The sequence below is a fragment of the Eurypyga helias genome, unplaced genomic scaffold (genome assembly GCF_000690775.1).
Source record: "Eurypyga helias isolate BGI_N326 unplaced genomic scaffold, ASM69077v1 scaffold7164, whole genome shotgun sequence".
NCBI lineage: Eukaryota > Metazoa > Chordata > Aves > Eurypygiformes > Eurypygidae > Eurypyga > Eurypyga helias.
The window spans coordinates 2205-23432 of record NW_010248113.1 but is presented as its reverse complement, the minus strand read 5'-3'; the positions used below and the strand labels follow the sequence as shown (position 1 = coordinate 23432).

The 21228-nt window shown below is 37.7% G+C and overlaps 1 protein-coding gene across 1 annotated transcript in view; it reads left to right on the top strand.

Moving 5' to 3' along the window:
- ERBB2IP (erbb2 interacting protein) overlaps window positions 1-20076 on the top strand; it is a gene marked incomplete at its 5' end in the record, with an annotated part of 44428 nt that extends 24352 nt beyond the window's left edge. The window contains 10 exon segments of the mRNA XM_010150947.1: window positions 1-128; window positions 2307-2424; window positions 4143-4326; window positions 5114-6635; window positions 13170-13313; window positions 14138-14269; window positions 15766-15975; window positions 17097-17189; window positions 17770-17844; window positions 19969-20076. The exon segment at window positions 1-128 is cut by the window's left edge and continues 13 nt beyond it. Of these exon segments, the coding sequence (XP_010149249.1) occupies window positions 1-128; window positions 2307-2424; window positions 4143-4326; window positions 5114-6635; window positions 13170-13313; window positions 14138-14269; window positions 15766-15975; window positions 17097-17189; window positions 17770-17844; window positions 19969-20076 (2714 nt within the window).
- Between the last annotated feature and the right edge of the window lie 1152 nt (window positions 20077-21228).

Below are 21228 nucleotides of genomic sequence, written 5' to 3'. Positions count from 1 at the left end.
CAGGAAGCTCTGTGCAGAAGCCTACTGAACCAGAAGCTGAGCACAGCACCACAAGTTCACAGATGGCTGCACGTGTTAAAACCTTGCAGAACATGAAAACAGTTGTCAACCATGAAGACACACTTGAGGTATGGCATTACGATGAACATTGTAGCAGCCCAAGAATTGTGCTGGTCTTGTATTGAATTTGTTACTATGGAAGATGAAAACTTATGTTGACAATAGCAGAAAATTGCCATCCATAAGTGCTATAAATACAGATGATTTGCAATGCATTATTTTTCTCACTTCAGATTATATTAAGTAAAAGTAGAAATAGCTAACAAAGTTCAGAATGAAATATACATGCATTTAAAGAAAAAGAAAGAAAACTTGATTGAAAGTTGACCAAAGTATCAGTGTGAAAAGACTCAGAATTTTCCAGGATTTGCTTGATTGTCAGTTCTTCATTAAATAATCGATGATAATTGTCACTGAAATGACAAAATGTCTGATTAGCGGGAGCAATCAAACACTTGTATATCCAAGTGATTATGTACATTCATTTCACATGAAAAATGAAAGGTGGGTTTAAAAATACGTATTTCTCTGGGTTTTAGTAAGCTGTCACAAATGTAACTTGGATTTTATTTAGCTGTTAACGAAGACATCCAGAGATTTTAAACTTCTGAACTCTTTGTACTTCTCTCTGACAAACACCATATATTAATTTGTTTAGAATGTTTCAGGCTTATGAAAACTTTTGGAACTTGTCACTTGATCAGGTGCCAGTCATAAGCTGTAAAATGCCTTTTTCATAGTTTCACAAGCAGATTTTTTGCCTGTGTTATGTATGCAGGGGAACATGCATGTATCATACTTTCGCTGAAGAAACTTTGTGACAAGCAATTGTGGCTATTTCCCCACTAGCGTGTTCCTGCTTCTATGTGCTTTCTGAAAATACTGTTTTTGATGTTTTTCTTTAGTTTAAAAACATAATTTCAGAAAACCAAACTGGTTGTCTTAACAATAGTGAGAGCAATTCTTTGTAGCTGTCTGTATGCCAGTATGTAAATGAGGTAGCAGTGCGTGGTCAATCAGAGATACTGAATTCCTTACTTCCATGTAATAACCTGCTGATAATTCTGTTGTAGTTGAATCCAGATAGCTAAACTTTGGATGCCTGTTAAGTTTTTCATTTTAGCATCGAATATCCTTGTTGTCTTTCCTCTTCAATGTGACATACAACGTGGTGGAGGCAGTGAAGACGTAATCTGTTATGACTGCAGAGAAAGGCGGATGGATTTTTATTTTTAGTTAAGACTATCATAGCTTTTTTGGCCTCATCTCAGTCAGGTTTGTCCACCCTGCAGTCCGAAAAGCTGGCCAGCTGGTTACTATCATGGGAAAGGTGGCTTGCAGTGTGCAGCGTGGATTTTATAGCATTTGTTGTAGGAAGCAGGTTTATGAGAGAGAAATTTCCGCTTTAGGGAAGGGAAGGCGTTTTTCTTTCAAAATATTACTGGAAACGACTGTTTTTTGAGGATGATGGGACGATAGGTCCGGCAGTAGGATACTGAATCAGTCACATGGCTGCTCTTGCCGCAACGTTGTCAGTTAAGCTCTGTCATAAGTACACTGAGCTCCATCTTATGGTTAGGAACTAGTGATCTGTAGCTTAAATATTCAGCATTGCTTTATTCCTCTGCCATTGTTCTTGAAATTAAATAACTTCTCTTGCTTTTTTAATTTACCCCCAATATAAATTCAGAGATACAAACACAGACTACAGTTGCTGTTATTTTTGCTAGGCTAGGCAAGCCAAGCTCATTCAGTCTTTTCTCACAGCATAGCTCTCCGTTCCTAAAATTGTCTTGGTCATGCTACTCTGTAGCTGTTTCAGTTTCAGCTCTTTTTTGCAAAAACAATACCCAGATACTCAGTGTGGGATGTTTGCTAGTACAGTGATAAATTTGGCTTGAACTCAGCTGGAGGTTCTCTACAGTGATGGAGCAGAGGCTGCATCTGCTTGCTCCGAGTCGGTTTTTGCAGCTGAAGTTACAGGTTTGACTGTCATTACCAAGGAGTTCATTAGTGACAAATGCAAGTCTGCATGTGCTGCTGCTTAAAGACAATTCAATGACCAATATTACTAAATTCAGTTGACTTGCACTACAAAAATTACTACACAGTTATGTCACGCCTATGTTATCTTAGTTGATTATTTTTCACCCCCTTTATTGTTCAGAGGGTGACACTTTAGATAGCATTTACTTAATCTTTATGTAGTTCTTCAAGTGCACAGCATAAAGCTGTTTTTCCTTTAGCAGGAGTCAGAAGAGCTCTCCTCTGATGAAGAGATGAAAATGGCAGAAATGCGACCACCGCTGATAGAAACGTCCATAAACCAACCAAAAGTGGTAGCTCTTAGCAATAACAAAAAAGGTTAGATACCATGAAAAGAAATTGTTGTGTGGTTCTGATAATTTCTTCACTCAAAGTGGCTGTTTTTTCTGATTAAATTATGTAAAAGTTGATTTAATTTATATGTTTTAAAAGAAAGATGAGAAATTCTCTAAGTAACGGAAGCAGAAAAATAGTTCTGTAGTATCTTACACTTGAGTGTGTGGCAGAGAAAGGTATGTTGTCATCCTAATTTTCTTGATTCTTATCAGTTTAAAAGCAGAGGGGGAAAGGAGATGCATGTGTTTTGGGGGGGGACTGTTGGCTTGAACACACTGTTGATACACTTAAGAAAAGGATTGCAGGAAGTGGTATTTACCTTGGAAATATTCCGTATTTCCCCTCTCCCCGAGATTTTGTGGATTATTGCTGCTGTAGGCAGCAACATCACTCGTTTAAATTTTTCAGAGAACCTGTGCTCTCTTCCTCAGATTTAAGAAAAAACTTAGCTTGTGGCAACTCTTCCTGCAGACTCACTGTTCTCTTTTATTTTTTTTTTTCTTTCTTCTAACAGGAAACTTCAGAACACTGTTACCCAAGTTTTACGTTCTCTGAAATACAATTTCAGTCTGGGTAACCATTTCCTTAAGAGTTAGGAATGACCTAGGATTCAGTGAAACCGTAATTTAGAAGTGGAGAGCAAATTGTATTTTGTTTCATATGATACCTTAGTCTAGTACTTCCCAGGCTTTCTGGAAAGGCTTTTCTGATCATTAGATGTAAAAGGGTGAGATTTGGTGGGGATGAAAGAAAATCACGTGGAGGTAGCAGGAAGAGTCTTCTGAGGATCATATGCAGATGAAAAGATTGATGTTTATCAGTGTTGACTTTGGGGTTTTACACCTGACTGAAGTACTAAGTCAAATCTTCTTTCTCGTCTCTGGAGATAGACCTTAGTTTCACAAAACTTGTGCCTTTGGCACCTGTAACCGTGTCTTGAAACAACAAATTAAATTATTTGTTAGTACACTTAAATCAAAGTCTCGGTTAGCTTGAGGTCCGACAGAGAAATTATCTTTATATGGATGTAGAATATAAGTATGCATTATGCAAGAATCAGAGGTGTAAATTACTCTGAAGATATTCTCCGAATTGATCTGCAAAGCATAGGAATGCATTGTATTCCAACTCTGCAGAAGAACATTTTTATTTCCTGTTTTATTTACATTTATAAAGCTATACAGAGCTTATTCAGTGGTTTAGGTCTTTCCAGAGTGCTTGGACTGATAAATAACTACTTAACAATAATACAGCTTTCAAAATCAGAAACTGTGTACGCTTTCAAAATTCTGCATGTGAAGCAGTGTACTTCATTTTTCAAAGGAGCTAATAGACTCATATAAATTCAAAACTTTGAAATCGTTGCAAAAACAGAAATAAGATTTGGTAGGTATTTTGTGGAAATGTTACATAATGTAGCACTAGCTTATGCCGGGGAAACTTGGAATAAAGCAACAGGTCTAATTTCATTAACAGGCGAGGGCTGTTTGTATTGAGCCAACCATTTAAAAAGCAGGAGCTATTTCCAACAGTCTTTTCAAAATTTAAATGAAGTTTGCAAAGGTATTGGCTTACATTTTAGTTTTCAGTATTAAGAATTACTGACGAACAAGAGAATTTGTTGTACTGTGACACACGCACATTAAATGGCTATTAAACAGATATATGTGTCTAACTAAATTGGTGAATTTTTATTTCAGATGATTCAAAAGATACTGATTCCTTATCAGATGAAGCTACACACAATAGCAATCAAAATAACAGCAACTGTTCCTCTCCTTCTCGAATGTCAGATTCTGTTTCCTTAAATACTGATAGTAGCCAAGATATTTCTCTCTGTTCTCCAGACAAAGAAACACACGCTGCTGTTTTATCCAAGATCAGGTTTGTAAGATACTGTATACCACTGTAAAAATATAACAGAAAAAACGTTACTTAACCTTTCATGTTATGTGTACATTCCCTTATTTATCATTCATGAAATAATTTAAATCTTCATGTTTTATAATAATGTTAAATAATGGAATAGTTCTCTTTAAAAAAAGTACAATAACATTCAGCAGCTAATTTTAGTATACAAGACATGGATCCCATCTTTTTAAAAATAGGGTATAATAATTTAATCCTTACAATTTGTTATCCCTATAAAATACTTCAATATGCTTTTTTAAAATTCTATGTTTTTATTTACATAACTGTAGAGATAGGTTCGATTACTAACGTAACTACAGTATGCTTTTAAAACTTACAAAGAATAGACTTAAAAGTTGTGACTCTTCTTAAGGTTTTAGTTAGAAGGTGCCTTTTGTTTGTAAATTTGCCAGTAGAAACAGACGTTTGTCCAAAATTATCATGGAACTTGCAGGTACTTGATTTAAAAAAAAAAAAAAGTTATTGTCTCCTTGTACTTTTTATGCTTTTAAATTGTCTTTAATAATTCCTGTTGAATTTAAACAAACTTCTGAAATCAGGTGACAAGCATTTGCAAAATGAGCCTTCCATATAATATATGTTTGTTATGGTAAGATAGCAAGTCATAAATCTGGTTGTATGTTGGTCTTTGTCCTGTTTTGTATGGCTGTGTTGCATGTTAATGATTATTTTTCCTAAAACAGTTTTTAATATGTTGGTTTGTTTTGGAATTTCTTTTAAGACCCATCTTTTTTTCCAGGCGAGAAGATGAAAATTTGAACAATCTTTTGCAAAATGGAGGTGAATTGAGCGTTACAGTAGAAGAAAAAATAAATGTGCAAGACAAGGTTACAAATTTGGCTGAATATGAATTAAACATTGAAGAAAGATTAGGCCTGATAGGAAAAGCTGTTGACCTAAGCACTCCTACGGAGGAGTCTTACAAATTAGACCAAATAAACATGAATATCAATAAATTGGCTAGTGAAGAGGCAGCGTCAGTTCCTGTAGAAAAGTTACAAACACAGGAAACAACTTCAGTAAAGGGCTTTTTGAATAACAGCATAAAAGAAGAAAGTGAGCACTTGGAAAATGGAAATAAATATCCTATAAATAAAATAAATGGGCATGCTGAGGAAGCAGTACAGTATCCCTGTAAAGACGAGCTAACAAGAAGCACTACAGCTGATGGCGATTCTGCTGAGCTGTCTGTTTCAAGGAGCACTGAAGACTTGTCCCCACAGAGAAGTGGTCCTGTGATGAAATCTCACAGCATCAGCAGTATGGACACGGGTGGCCTGAAAATCTACGATATTGTCAATGAGAATGGATCTCAACAGCCAAACACAGTGGTAAAATCTGCATCTGATAGTGCAGATGGGAAAAACATAGTCCGAAGTAAATCTGCTACTCTTCTGTATGACCAGCCTTTGCAGGTATTTCCTGGGTCGTCATCATCATCTGATTTAGTGTCTTCTGCAAAAACTGTGTTCAAGTTTGACTCCAATCACAATCCCGAAGGCGCTAATGTAGCGAGAGGATCAGTGACAGGTGGTGCACAGGTGTTCAGTCCTCCCCAGTATAATATTCAATACAGCAGCAGTGCGGCAGCGAAAGACACCTTGTGGCCCCAGAAGCAAAACACCCAAATAGAACAAGGCAGCTTACCTCCTTCGCGTCTGCTTAGGTCTGACAGCACGGAAACTCCCGGCTACGTAAAGCATTCTGCCAATATGAATTTCTCCAATCACAACAATGTTCGAGCCAGTGCTGTCTATAACACTCATCACCGGATGGCTGGGAGACATATGGATATGTGGGCCATTCCGCCGAGCGATAGACTGCTCCCAGGAGCAACCAGACACACTCTTCAAAGGCAGAGCAGTGTGTCTTCTACAGCTTCTATAAATGTTGGGGATACTGTACCTTCAAGGCGGAACCAGGTTCCTGAAGGGGATTATTTAACCTACAGAGATTTACATTCAATGGGAAGAGCTCCACCAGTAATGCCTGGGCAGCAGAGACCTCTTTCTGCCAGGACATACAGCATTGATGGTCCAAACGTACCCCGACCGCAGAGTGCTCGGCCGTCGGTGAATGAAATACCAGAAAGAACTATGTCAGTCAGTGACTTCAATTACTCACGGACTAGCCCTTCAAAGAGATCAAACCCAAGGGTTAACTCTGAGCACTCTTTATTAGACCCTCCAGGAAAAAGTAAAGTCCCTCATGACTGGAGGGAACAGGTGCTGCGACACATTGAGGCCAAAAAGCTTGAAAAGGTAACAATAATAATTTTAAAACTTTTCTACCTTTCCGTTATCTGGATATGGCATAAGTTGGGTACTCTGTGTTTTGTACTGCTTTTAATTACCACTGCAAATGTACTTTTGATACTGACTTAAAAGAGAGAAACGTGTTTGTGAGGGATATCTGAGGAGCAGTCAAGTGGTAGACTCTAAATTAATTTCCCTGCTCCCCCTCACCCCCCCAAGAAAAGAAAATAAATCCCTGTTGTTTTTACGTAATACTTGCCAGCTTAGTTCAGGTACTTTAGAATACGTTGGATAATGTCACGCTGACCTGCTGGACAGCAAGACCAGCTATTTTAGGCCAGGTAATTTTTATCGTAGCTGTGTATTTGTAGTATACTAAAATTTCCCTTATGCATCTTGATCTTTCTGTTCTGCCTTTTTTTCCCCTTATATCTTCTCTTTAAGAACAAGGAAAAGAAAATTGGTAAAATCTATTGGAAGTATAGGTCTGCAGCTTCAGTTGCTGCAGAACTCAAAAGCCATAATTAACATGTATTTGCCTCGAAGCCAGTGTCTTTTGAAGTTGGGTATCTGACAGATTGCTGAATGAATATTTATTGCTGTAAGATGAGAACACTTAAAAATCTTGTTCATTTCAGGAAATCACAGAAGGTTTTGATATAACTAGAGATGATTAACAGGATTCTTTATGTACTGTAAACGCTATGAAGAATTTGAGCTGATATGTAGAGCTGAACAATTATGTATCGTCAAAGAATTTGAGTACGGACTGGAAGTGTGTAATCTATGCCGTCCAGCTAAACCAGTTTAAAATATCATCCATAAATAATGGGTAGAATGAGCCTGTTTCCATGGAGGGGAGGAGTTTTGGTGATGCCAGCTAGATGGATTTTCTTTTTTAATTTCTTTTGAAAGCACATAGTTTGGTTTGTGATTATTATACTCAATCCTTCAATATCCCTGATTGCTAAAGAAAGTTGATTGGAGATAATTGGAAAAGTCGCTTTTAACTATAATTTTTCTTTGGAAGTACAAGTATTTGGAAGGATGGGTTTGCTCTTGTTTGGTTTAAGTTGCATAACTTGTGGCGATAGAAAGGGATGGGTTTCCTTTGTTTTTTAAAAAAGGCAGCACAACAGCTGAACCTATTCTTCTAAGGCAGTTGGAGTCACGTACAACATAAAATATCACAAGGATTTCACAGTACTGTGCTGTAGTGTGGGGACCTTTTGTCCCACAAGACAGTCACAAACTTCACCGTGCTCCAACCCTGATAAAAGGTGCATTATCTGATCTTCCAGTCTTCTGGATGCATATATCAGATCTGATGTGAAACAACAGAGGAGCAAAAATCCCAGCAGTCCCTGAACGCAGAGGGAAACAAAACTTCAGTGCATTGCAGTTGCAGTTTGTTTGTAGCTTGTTCTTAAAACATCCAAGTTTGACATGTTAGGAACAGTATTTAGTGTACCAGTGGAATCTGTTCAGGTAGTTTAGCAGTGTAGTCACCTGTATGGAAGTGAAATTGACTGCCTGACTTGATTCTCTTTATATCTGCCCATGCTTTCTGTTATGCTTTATATGTAAACTTAATTTTTGTTTCCTGCTGGAGTGTTACGGCATAGCTGCTATTGAGATCTTAGCTGTTCATCTAAATGAACAGATCTTAGAGTCTGTTTGTATGTGTGTTTCTTTTGTTCTGGCCGTGAAGCGTTTTAAAGTGGCTTTTACTTAGCAATCTGAGACTTACTTTGTGGGTTTAAAAGTGAATGTCTGTATAATTGTCTACTTTATATTCTGTGGGATATGACTGACTTAAAAAGAAAAATCTGAACTGTGAAAAGTGTAGATATGATCCTGTATGGCAGCTGGTAAGTATGATAGTGTGGAAATTGCTAGGATTTTGCTGGGTATCTCTTTGTTCTTTTAAAATAATGGTCTCAGTATTTCTGTTTGTAATTAAAAATTAGCTGGGGGTGGGGGCTTAATCTATAAACCACACTTCTGAAATGTTTTGAAGTCCAAAAAAAATTCAGTAATTACAGAACTCATTCAAGGAACCAGCATTTAAGGAACAAGTTCAATTTCAGAGCTCATTTAAGGGAACAGTTACTGGAAATTGCTTTAACAAAGCTTTCATGGATTTAAAATGGCGTTCCTTTTAATTTTTTTTTTTTAATCATAAGACACAACACTCACAAAAACAGGTACACAAAATCTAGCCTTATGATGAATATGTAATTCCTATCATCTTGCCTGTGGTTATACACAACAGTGTGGGTTAGTAGCACTAGCTTTGCTGTGACTCTTCTGGGTCTGTTACCTGGATTTCATCATGTTTATTATTTCTAGCCTGTGCTTATTAGGAAAGGGGGTATAGTGGGGGTGGGGTTGGTCTTCTTGTGAGTTTGTTGGGGTTTTTTCTTCTTTTTGCTAAGCTCCTGAAATGCTTGTTTATTTTGTGTGTGTAAAATCTAGTAACTGGAGGGAGAGAGAGAGAGGAGGGTAAACCCACTTAAATAAACAATGTCTGCTTGTTGGACAAATTGGAGAAGCTTGTTATTGTTTTATATATTAGGTGTTTGTACCTGATATAGGTAAGGAAAAAAAATTCAAATATTTTAATTTACATGAGGAGAGGTACAGGATAGTTTTAAGTCCAGCAAAAATGGTTAACAATGGATCCCAGCCAAGTAACCAGCATTTGTAATCCCTTTGACAAGCTGCAAGGGGGCATATGATGATCAGCTAAAATTGCCCACCTGGATGAAGGAAGGTGAAAAGAGTTGATGAGGCCCTTTGTAAATAGAAATTTTGCATATATTCAAGAGAAACAATTTGCTTACCTGATGCAAAGCATACTTTATGATGGGACAGAGAAAGGACCTTATTTATATCTCAAGCTGCTCTCTAGTGGTTATGTAAGCAAGCTGTTGGAAAGCATTTCTGCCCCACCCCCAGCCTCATAAATTTGGTGCACAGGTTAGTCTTTAAGAACGGTAATATTTTTCAGCAGATTTTCCTTTTGGAGTGTTACTGGCCAGTTTTGCTACCTGATAGGTCACAGTAGTCTTCTCTATAGAAGTATTGAAAGTTTTCACTTAGGATTTTAAACTAAAATACTGGCTGTGTAAAAACACTAGTGTCACACATTTTATTGTGTGGGAGAGGAATTTCTCACCTGTAAGTTGCAGTAATAAATACCTGCCACATTTATCTGCAAATATCTATTATATTTCTATATGCTGTGTGGGCAGATACAGTTACTGGACCTGACTGTCCTTTCCTTCCATGTGTGTATTTTCTTTTTTTGATGTGGATCTCATGAGAGTTCATCAGGTGTGTGTTTGCTTTCAATTCTAATTTCTTCTGCAATTAAGTCCTCTATTTTTAATAATCTACTTTACCTACTATTTATCTGAAATGGCAGAGCTTTCAGAGAAGAGGTCTTAAAGTTTGATTCCTACTTTCCAATTCAGAAATCAGAATGGTTTTATTCTTGAAGTTGCCAGTGTACAGTACCTTATTAAAAGGAAAAAAGTCCAGTTGTTTTAGTATTGATATGCAGAACTACAGTTTTAATCAAAGTTTGAAAGTTTTTCTTTATTGTTTTATGCTACATACCTAATATTCAAAAATATTTTATTTGATGTGGCCTTACATTTTCTCCAAGTTAAGCTTGCTTTTCTACGTCAAGGAAAGTAACTTCAGTGGGTCTATACACACATATAATTAAGTGCTTAGGTGTTTATAAGATCATAGCCTGAAAAATATTTTGACACAGATGAATTACAGGAATGCTATCCATTCAGTAGTTTTTAGTTGTAAATTTTTATTTTAGTTTTAATTTTTTCTCCATTTCAATGGACTACTCCAACTATCAATGTGTTATAATGGTATTTTGTGGAGTTCAGAAGTCAATACATCACACTTCAAAAGGAATAAAGTTCTTGTGCCTTTGGAATGTAAACAACAAAAGTTATGACCCTGCAAACGTTTTGTGACAGCAGAATTTAAATTATATGTCATTTTTTATATGTGACTCTTCAGTAGGAATGCTGTCACTTATTGAAAGTACATGTTTTTGCAGGGTCAGATACTGAATTCTTGCCTTTTTTTCTTCCCTTATGACTGAAGAATAGTTTCATAATTTTTAAGTTTTTTCTGGGGGATAAACTAGTATCTTGTTAGAATTCTGTCAGGTTTTAGTCACAGCTTTTTTTATTTTCTTCGTGTGCTTTTATTCCAAAACGCATTTAGGCATTTCCGGTGTTCCAGAATACCTTGAGCAACTTTTTCTAAAGAATTTTAGAAAGTAAAGGTGGAAATGAAAAGTGAAGGCATTTCCATTTGTCACTAGGAACCTCTTATTGTGTTAAAGCAAAACTTTCTTACGACTCCATGTAATTTTAGATAATATTTGTTCTGTGCAGTTCCTACTTGTGGATTCCTTCTAATTTAGTGTTGAGACCCTGTGCTCACTGTAGAGAAGGAGGAAAATGGTGTTTGCAGTACTTCTCATGTCTTCCCTTCATCAATTGCACAACTGTTTTTTTTATACTTTGGGAAAAAGTCTCTACCAAGAAAGGAGGTTTTATAAAACCTTGAATAAAACTACTCTCAGGCTGTGTAATCACCTTGAAGTTCACTAAATGGAGTTCATTGAAATCTTAATTCTTGATGGACAAGTTCATGCCTTTACAAATTTTAGCGAAGTTCTACCTTCTATTGCTGATCTATGTTAGATTGTAAATACAAATCTGGATTTAGATTATCACTATTTATTGACCATCTGTTTGGGTCATTCTAAGAGAAGAGTCAATCTAGTGGGTCTGGGGATCTTTATAGTACGGTAGTCTGCTAGGCACGCCTTGAGAAGGTAAGTTTCTCATCCCACCATGCATTCTTTTTATTTTCATCGCTCTTTTTGCCACTTACACAAGGTGGAGAGATACAGGAGCCTCTGAAAGGCTTCCTGTAAGAGAACTTCAGGGCAGCATGTACAAGTGGGGGTGGAAGGCCAACTGGAAAATTATAGAGGCTATATTGAGAAGAGTTGCAAGAAGATGCAGTGCTAAGGAAAACTGGCTTGGGCAGTTTCATCTCCATGTTTGGCCTGAAACTTAGAGGAGCAGTAAGCTCAGATTGAATGTTTAGTAAAGAGAGACTTGAATGCCAAGTACAGTCTTCCCCCTCCCAAGAGGAAGAAAGCCCTTGGAGAATTGTCTAGAAGCTTGAAAAAAAAATCCATTGAGTAGAGAACAGGGTAGGTGTAGATGAGGAGCATGCAGTTTACTATGCCATTGAGTGAGAGGTTATCCAAGAGCCTTGGCCAAGAAAAGCCAAGTATTGTCAGTAAATACTTTTCCCAAGGGAGTTTCCAATGACTGTGCTGCCAGGGCATCCTGGAAGTATGAATGGGCAGAGACATATGACTTGATTATTCTAGCTTTAGTTTCACAAGATAAAGCTGGTAGGAAAGAGCAAACGTCTGCCTGAGGACTAGGGACTATTTTTAAAAACTAGATGTAATTTATGTCGTCAAAAGACAAACACCAAAATGTATTTATTCGTGTAAGAGTTGTTGCAGTATCTTAGTCAAATTATAGTTATTTTGTGCCTTTTTTTTTTTCAACTTGGAAAATATAGATATTTTATTAAAAAAAAAAAAACGAATTTGCTCGGGTTTGATGCTTTGTGGTGTAAGTTTTACTATGATCATATGAACCTTTTGCCTTTCTTCTTTTATGCAGTCTGTCTTTTATTTTCTTTTTCTTACAACTATGAAGTCCATGGTGGCAAGACAGTAATGTCTACTGCTTTCTTTGTATTACCTCTGCCATTATTGCAAGGGTCAGGCTTGCTGGGTAGTGAAGCTCAAACCCAGACCACTATCCCTCTGTCCCTGAAGCTCGTGTTCCCTGCTGGATTGCCTACAGTGGCACAGGGGTGGACTTCAAGGTTTCTTCTGAGCCTCTTTTTTTTTTTCTTCAAATGAGACTTGGTCACATTCTTAAATAAAGTGTTACTAGATGCGTTGTGGAGGTTGTGACAGCATTGCAATAGCAAGAAAACCCAGTAAAACATTCAAATCTCTATGTAAATTTTTTTGTACTGTACCAGTAATTGGGGGCAGGGAACGAATCAAAATAACAACTGGTAATCAGATGGTTTCCACAGGTGTTTATCTTGACTGCCAGCTTCTCTTCCCACAACATATTTGATATGTTGCAAATTTAATGAAAACCTAGAAATTTTGATAATATGTGCACCTTGTTTTTCCAGACACGTGAACATTCGAATTACTTTATTTACATGTAATTCTGCATGCAATCTGCTGAGCGCATGCTGATTTACAGTAAATAAAGGTAAATGGGGGTCACTGAGTTGTGTTTTATACATCATGGTGGTACTGTTCTTGCATGTTTTTTTATCTTGCATGACAATGGAATATATTTGTATTAGTCTATGTATAACATGTCTTGTGGTTTATGCATGCTGCACTAATATCTGTGTTAAATCTGTCCCCTCTTTATTCAGAGCATGCTGTCTAGGTCCTTTAATTCCAATTATGCTGCAGTTAGCAGCTTTCACTATGGCAGCTCTAGGGATCTGCATGGCAGCCAGGGTAGTGTTGCCTTGAGTGTTGCAGACGGAAGAGGTTCTGGTGTGCACGTTGTTCGAGTGAGTACCTACAGGAGGCTATTGCAATATATAAAGGGGGAAAGAATAAATTGTGAGAGGTGTCCTTAAATTGATAGTTATCCTTTTACATATGGACAATACTTTCAATAAAAAGAATACTCTGTGCTGGTATTTTTTTATAGGCATTAATCAAATACTTTGCCTCACTCCATATGCCTTAAATTTATTGCAGTGCTTTTCAATTTAATGTCATGAAGTTGAGTTTTATAATTGGCTTTTGTAGATGTTTGAACATACGTAAAACTGTCTGGTTTCATTGTACGTATGTGATCAAGAGATTACCATTCTGAATTTAACCCAGCTCGATAAAGGTTTGAACAAAACCTTGTGATGCTTTTTCTCCCCCAAATTCTGATGATGTAAGCAGTACCATAAGATCCTTTAGGCGTTCAAGAAAACTGTTACTTTTGTTTGTAAGAAAATGTGAGGAAATGACTCATTAACTCTTGAGTATCCTGAGTGATGTTATGGTATCCATAGTGAGATGGGTAAAGTGAACAACAGACTTCTTTTGATCATTTGAATTCTTGAATAGCCAGTCCTTAGCATTTGTAGACATTTCTTATTTTATTGGTGATCAGACACCTCTGCAGTTGTTAGGTTTTGTAAATATCCATCAATATTTTATGGGTGTGGTGCCCTGGCTAGTAAGATTTTCTACATAAACAATGTACTCCTTAATCAAAAAAAGATAAACAGTAAATCTTAAGCCCTTAAATACTTTATTCTGGGCTGCTTATGAGAATTTTTTGGTTTAAATTATATGAAGACAATTGTCTTAACTGGCTTCATTCTGTTTAAAGCACCCCCAGGCTTCTGCTTCAGGAGACCAGTGCCAGGATGAAGTATTCATTTCAGGACAGCAGAATTACTCTTCTGCCACACTTAGTCTCAAAGATGTTCCTCCGGACAGCATGAAGAAAATAGCTGTGCAGGTAATTATCTACATGACATAGTCACTCTATTTATTATTATTATTTGTAAGGATATTTTTTTGTTACTAGTAGCAGCAACATATGTTGGGGTAGCAGTTATATCTGGGACTTCTTTAAAGCCTAATACCCAAGTATCAAAGGGGGTGTAGATGAAATAGCATCCTCTTTTTGAAAGACAAAATAGATGACTGTATGAAGGAGGATGGTTCTCATTTTTCTTCAGCAGGGGCTTTAAAAGAAGTGGTCTTCAGCAAAAGACATAACTGGAAGAGGAAATTGGAATACAGCAGATGAAGCAATCTGAAGCTGGCTAAAACTTTTAAAGAACAAACTTGAAATCTGTCATGATGAAATTGTGATGATTAACTAGAATTTGTAGGAGACATTCTGTATTTCTCTCTATGGACCATCTGTACGGGCAGGACTTACTGCAATGAAGCTAAATGGATGCTTGCAAATTATTACAATGCAGCAGTTGATTTTGTAAATTCAGTAATTCCTATTGCATTTCTATAGACTTGTTGGGTATTGGTAATTTGCATATCTGTTGATACATGTTGCCTTTGTAAACCATACCTCTGGTAGTGCAACAAAAAATAGTTTTGCTGTCATGCTTTAGGTTTTCAGAAAAGGCCATAGAAAGTCCTGTAAATTGAATACATCTGATCTGTAAATAAGATTAAAAAATTAGATATACACACATAACCATTTCTCAGAATCACTTTGACATAAAATACTCAACAAAATAGATTCTGATGTGTCTGTTCACATAGCATGGTTAAATTTGTACACTTCATTTAATTTTAATATTGAGAAAGAGAGGCTATTTTAATAGTATTGTATCCTTATAATGGGATAATGGCAGCAGGCAGAAAAATAAATTGTAGTTCGAGAGTGTAGCATTTTTGGAATGTGGGAATCCTTCAGAAGGATAAGTGACTGTTTAGGCTATGTAAGTGCACAGGACGAGGAGGGCAAAGGCTGCCCATCTCATAGCTGAACAGTAACTCTGAGGTTTCAGTAAGAAACGTTGTCATCTCCAGCATCATTCCTCGTGAAGTGGTTTGGATGCACTCTGTGTCCTGGCGGTTGTGTGCCTTGCTGCCGTCTGTCATTGCTACATCTCTCGAATCGGTGGCAGATGTGTTAACAGAAGAGTAACGTTTATTGGAAACCCAGTGTCAATACTGTCAGTTGCACTGCTGTAAAATAACGGTGGGGCTACCTGAGTGAAACACGTGCTAAAAGCAAAGACTGCCTAGTCTGTCTTGGTAGAGTAGCACTCAAAGTTTTGTTTTTCAGATTTGTTCCCAGGAGGTCAGAGTGGATGACTATAAAGAAAATGGCGTGTAATTGTACATGATCCACAAGAGTCGTTTTAGTAATATTTCTAAAATTAAAAGCAGTCAAGTATGAGAAATACTGAAATAATAAAGGAGGAATTGGGGGTTGCTGCTTATAAAATGTATGACATAAAGTGTTCATGTTTTATTCAGATACCTTTGACAAATGGACAGATGTGCCAGCCTCAAAGACCTCAGGCAAACTATAGCCAAGTCCATCATCTCCCTCCTCAGTCATCAGTGGCAAGACATCCATCTAGAGAGCAATTAATTGATTATCTGATGTTGAAAGTTGCCCACCAACCTCCCTATTCCCAGTCCCAGTGTTCTCCCAGACAAAGCCATGAGTTGGCAAAGCAAGAGGTAAGAATAAAATCTTACTTGACAATGACATCTGCCCCTCAGTGGTATTGAGTTGTTAGATCGTTTGGGTTTATTACTGTTTCTTTATAGTGACAGGAATCATAGAGGATTTTATCTCCAGCAGAAGACAGCGTTGTCTCAGTGCAGTTCCACTGCTGAAATCACACATCCTTTCAAATTTGGAGCTCTTCTTACTTTTTATGTGAACATTGTGAGAGACGTGGTAGATTTTTAACAGAATGTACCAGAAACTTAAGCTTGCATGTTTGTACAGAGCTAGAAATTAATTTCTCAACTACATTTAATGATCACAGCATTTATCTAGCAACTGAAAAAAAAGCAAAGTACAGGACAACTTAGAGTACTTTGCACCTATGCATTGCTATCCAGAACGGCTCAAAACCCTGCAAATGTAGAAATGCACGTCCATAAACAAAAGCCATCTTAAAAAAAAATAAAAGAGCATCTAGGGCATGCCTGATAATTATCAGTTCTATTTATGGTAGACAGATATGGGTAAGAAGTTCTTACCCAGTTTAATGGCTCTTTCATTGTGGCAACCTTCTTTCTGATTTTGGACACAGGATTTTTCTTCTGTATTGTTTCGGGTTTTTTGAGAAAATACTCAGAACCCTGTTTTCATTCTGTGCTAGAATAAGAATCTCCACTTCTTGTGTAATACAAGTTTTCTAGTCAACTACCCTGGCTAGAGGAAATGGAGACAGCGTTGGCTACATAGAACTTAGAGTGAGAGTAGGAACAAGGTTTGATTTTTAAAGTTCAGCTAGAGGTGGCAAAGAAACAGAAGGAACAGGTTCTCTCATGCTGGGGGCATTAAATTCATTTACATAATGACTAAATATTTGAATTTAAAGGGCACATGAACTGTGATTATATAATGTTGATTTTAGCATCAAACTTGGGTAAGAAATATAATGCTGTTGTAGTAGAATCCTGTTCTCAATTAATATTATGAGAGATAATACTCCCTGGAACTCCAATAAATGTTCCTATTTTTTTAAGCTTTTGCTCACCTGAATGCCTTAGTAATCATTTCAGTTACAGCAGCTTCGAATGCAGATTTTCAGCCAGTTCATCTAACTTTGCTTGTAACTACTTAGATTCGAGTGAGAATTGACAAGGATCCAGAACTTGGATTTAGTATTTCAGGAGGAGTTGGTGGTAGAGGGAATCCATTCAGACCTGAAGATGATGTGAGTATTTTATACTAATGCACCTTAGAAATGTTATTAATCAGAAGGATTTTAATGTTTAGCAAAGGCAGGGGCAGGGAGGAGTGGTATTCCCCGAACCACTAAACTCCAGGACTGGAGGGAAGAAGAATGGGGACAAATGATATGGAATATCAAGGTGGTAGGTGACAGCACAGAGGATTATTCTAGCCGAGTGGTTCTTGCACATTTCCAGATACCAGTCAACAGGTCTGAGGTGGTGAGTTATGGAGTCTACTGTTTGGAAGCCTTTTAAAAGAGAATATGATTTAGCCTACAGCCTTATTTCTGCAGGTTGATAATTCATCTTGACATATACATCTGACAGATGAAACACAGGCAGATCAGAATTTGCCCTTCAGTACTCCTTTAAAGGCAATTCTCCTGGATTTAACAGAAAAGGAAGGTAGTCATAAAAGCCAGTAGACCTGTAGAATAACCCTGCATCCTCTTCTGTTTAGGATGGAAAATTGAAACATTGTGTTGAATTACATCAGTTTCATGCTCCCTAGCTATTCAGGAGATAAGTTGTCAAAAATGTTTTCCACCTCTGTTTTTCAAGGGTATATTTGTGACCCGAGTGCAGCCGGAAGGACCAGCATCTAAGCTGTTGCAGCCTGGAGATAAAATAATTCAGGTACTGTGGTCATCGAATTATCTAGCCTGTGTAATATACCTGTTCATTTTCAGTTTGCACTTTTTTCTGAGAGCAGAATCTTTACTTTTTAGCTAGATTGCCAGTATCTTTTTCCAGAAGCATTCTCATGTGCTGGAATGATGTTGTCTGATGAGCTCATAAGCTGTTTGGGGAGGGGTCAAGGAAATGGGTAAGGGGATTATGTAGGCTTTTCTTTATTAGTGAAATGGGCTAGCAGGACATTCGAACGGTGCTCTGGCCACCCTTTAAGTTGCAGAGCTTGTTAAAAATTATTAATTGCTCACCACATTACTGGTTTGAGAATATAGGAGTTGACTCTGCTGCATTTCAGTTTTCTAAAACGACAAAACCAACCATAAAAAAAAAAAACACCAAACCCCACCCAACCAAATCCCACTAGTATCTCAAACAAACCAGAACGTCGTTTAATAACATCAATAATCCTTTGAATGACAGGTAAAGCCAAAAGCACACAAGAAAACTAAACTGAGATCCAGTTCTTCCAGCTAAAAGGTGGCTTGATTTTGAGCATGGTAAATAATTCTGCATTTGTCTTCCTCCTTGGGGTGAGAAAGGTTCCAGTTCTTTTCCGGATGTATATGGCGTTAAGGCATGGGGTAATCCTCCAACACTCCATACAGGAATAAGAAGCATGTTGAATCTCTGAAAATACTGGTAGCATATTTGTTATTTATGGGGTAGAATATGTGTGAAAGGTGACTTTGTTTTAATGGTTTATTCCTCCCTCTGATGGAATTTCATTTGTCCGTGTGACATTTATACCAAAGTTTCCTTTTGTCATGTTGGCACTGCTTGGGTCATGCTTTTTCTTTAATGAGGAATTCGTAATTTGAAAAATTTCTGAAGGAGAAGTTACATTAGCGTGCTTAGACAATCATTTCTCTTAACTAACGCTATTTTTTTGTATAACAGCACATTCTATATACCCGTGATAATCCCAGTGATGGTGCACTGACACTCCCACTCTGTCTTCTTGCCACTTTGCTAACTTCTGCAGTTCTTCACTGAATATCTTCTCTCCCAAGATCACTTTGCTGTGCTTGGTTTTGCAGCGTTCTCTGTAAAACAGGCGTTAGACACGCAGATTAGAATGAGCGTCTAATACTTACATTTAATAAAAATATTCTGCGTCATCAGGAACTGGCTAATTGCATGTGAGTCTTGAGATCCTGTTGCCTATTAGGTTAGGGCTGGGACATGCCGTGCAGATGCCGATTTAGAAAGGGTTACTGCCACTTGTGATCAGTGAGCAGTCTGTACGCAAACCTTTCTCTGCAAACCTCGACAGGTTTAAAGACCGCTGCCTCTGCAACAGCCAGCGTTTGGTGACGGGATAAGGAACCGCATCCCCAAACCGGCGCGGCTGAGGCACAAAGTGCACGACCGGTGCACCAGCTGGAAGCGGTAACAGTTTGAACTGGGCAGACCTGTCATTCTGCAAAATTCTACCACCCAGACTGACCATGAATTTGCAGCAGTACAGCCTGAGAAGATGAACCATACCTATGTTTTCCCTGTCTTTGGTAGGCTGCTTAGGTCTGCCTGTGTTTCCCGAGCCAAACCTATGCCAAGAATGACAAAGTTGTTTAGCCCCATAGGAAAATTCAATCTGGGGGCGACCTCAGGAGGTCTCACACCCTAGAAGGGCTGCCAGTGCCATTAATGTTTTTTGTTAGCGGCTTCAATAGTTTTCATTTATCACAAACGGCATTAATATTCTGATATTTAAAGTGGGATGTATCACTTGTACTGTACTTGCTTTTTTGGGGTGGCTGTATTAAGGCTGCTGAATTAGATGATCAACGTTAGTGGCTTCCAGTTCAGTTCCCTCTTTTTGGTTATTTGCACTGCATTTGGGGCAAGAATCTTCCCAGGCTAAGACAGTAGTTTAATTACCTGTAGGATATAGGTACATGGTCAGCTCACATCAACAGTGTAATCCGCAGTGTTTTGTTGTCTGCATTCGTAGAGAACTTGGTTATCTTTAACCCTAAAGCTGAAGTAAATTAACATGAAGTATGAGTCGTCCTTCACTAACGTGGCCTATGAGACTATTTTTCAACCTTAAATATTTCTTTTTAGGCTAATGGATACAGCTTCATCAATATTGACCATGGACAAGCAGTGTCTTTGCTAAAGACTTTTCAGAATGCGGTGGAACTCGTCATTGTGCGAGAAGTTTCTTCATAAATACTGTGGATGGAGGGGATAAGCCAGTAGGATTCATTGAAGGGGATAAGCCAGCAGGATTCATTGAAGGACTTATGGGAAACTGAATATTTTGCCTATTTTTATACATGAAAGGAACTTGAAAAGAATTACGATCAAAATTTGTACAGGAAATACTGAACTTGTGGTTAAAGGGGAAAAAAACCACTGTATAGAACATACAGGAAATAATTTTGGAAATGCATATGGTGAATAAACATGTTTTTAAGCATTATAGCAATCTAAGGGTCACTCCTCCAAGAATAAACCTGTGTTGTTTTTTTTGTACAGATGGTAGGTTTATTTTTGGATAATTCATACACATTACTAAACTTTGTGCAGGGCTTTGCCAAGCCTCGGTTGTAGCCAACGGACAGATGGCAGGGCTGTCTGTCCTGTAGCCGTTTATTGCCTTTATTTTTATTCACCAGATAATTAATGTGTTACGCTGAAACCACTTCTTGGAGATATAAATTGGGGATATGAAATACGTGGGCTTTGCTATGTGCACATTGTATAGGTGAATGGGTAGATGGAAGGTGGCGCTGGTTGGACAGAAAAAGGGCCGTGTGAAAACCGTCTGCTCTCTAGATGTGGAACCGGGGAAGAAGAGAGAGTGTTTCGTTCTGGAGTGTACGTCTACCAATAGAAAATGCAATAAAAGCTTACGGTGTTTGTTGTTTTTTGTTGGGGTTTTTTTTTTGGTTTGTTTTTTTTAGGAAGACTGTAACTACAACTTTGTGATACTCTACAGGATTTGTTCTTAGTGTAGTCATTGAATATTCATTTGCCACATGCGATTCATGTTTAGTTGGGTTTTCTTGTGTGCATATTTTTTCAACTGTACTGTAGAAATGTGCCCAGAGGTTTTTCACTGCCGTGGAAACCCACAATTTTGTGCAAACGGTGATACTTTTACCTTTATAAAAAGAACTCCATTGTAACCGTGTAGATTTTCAAAGTGAAGCTGAAATGGCCAGTTTTAAGGTTGTTGCCTGTTATAGCTGTTTAAACACACACGGAGTAAATGGTGCGGGAGGAGTTCTGAAAGGAGTCTCGATTCTGGGGTTGGCCTTTGCATGGCCTTGTTAATCCAGAAGGAAAACCATACGCCTGGAGCGAGGTAACCAGAGC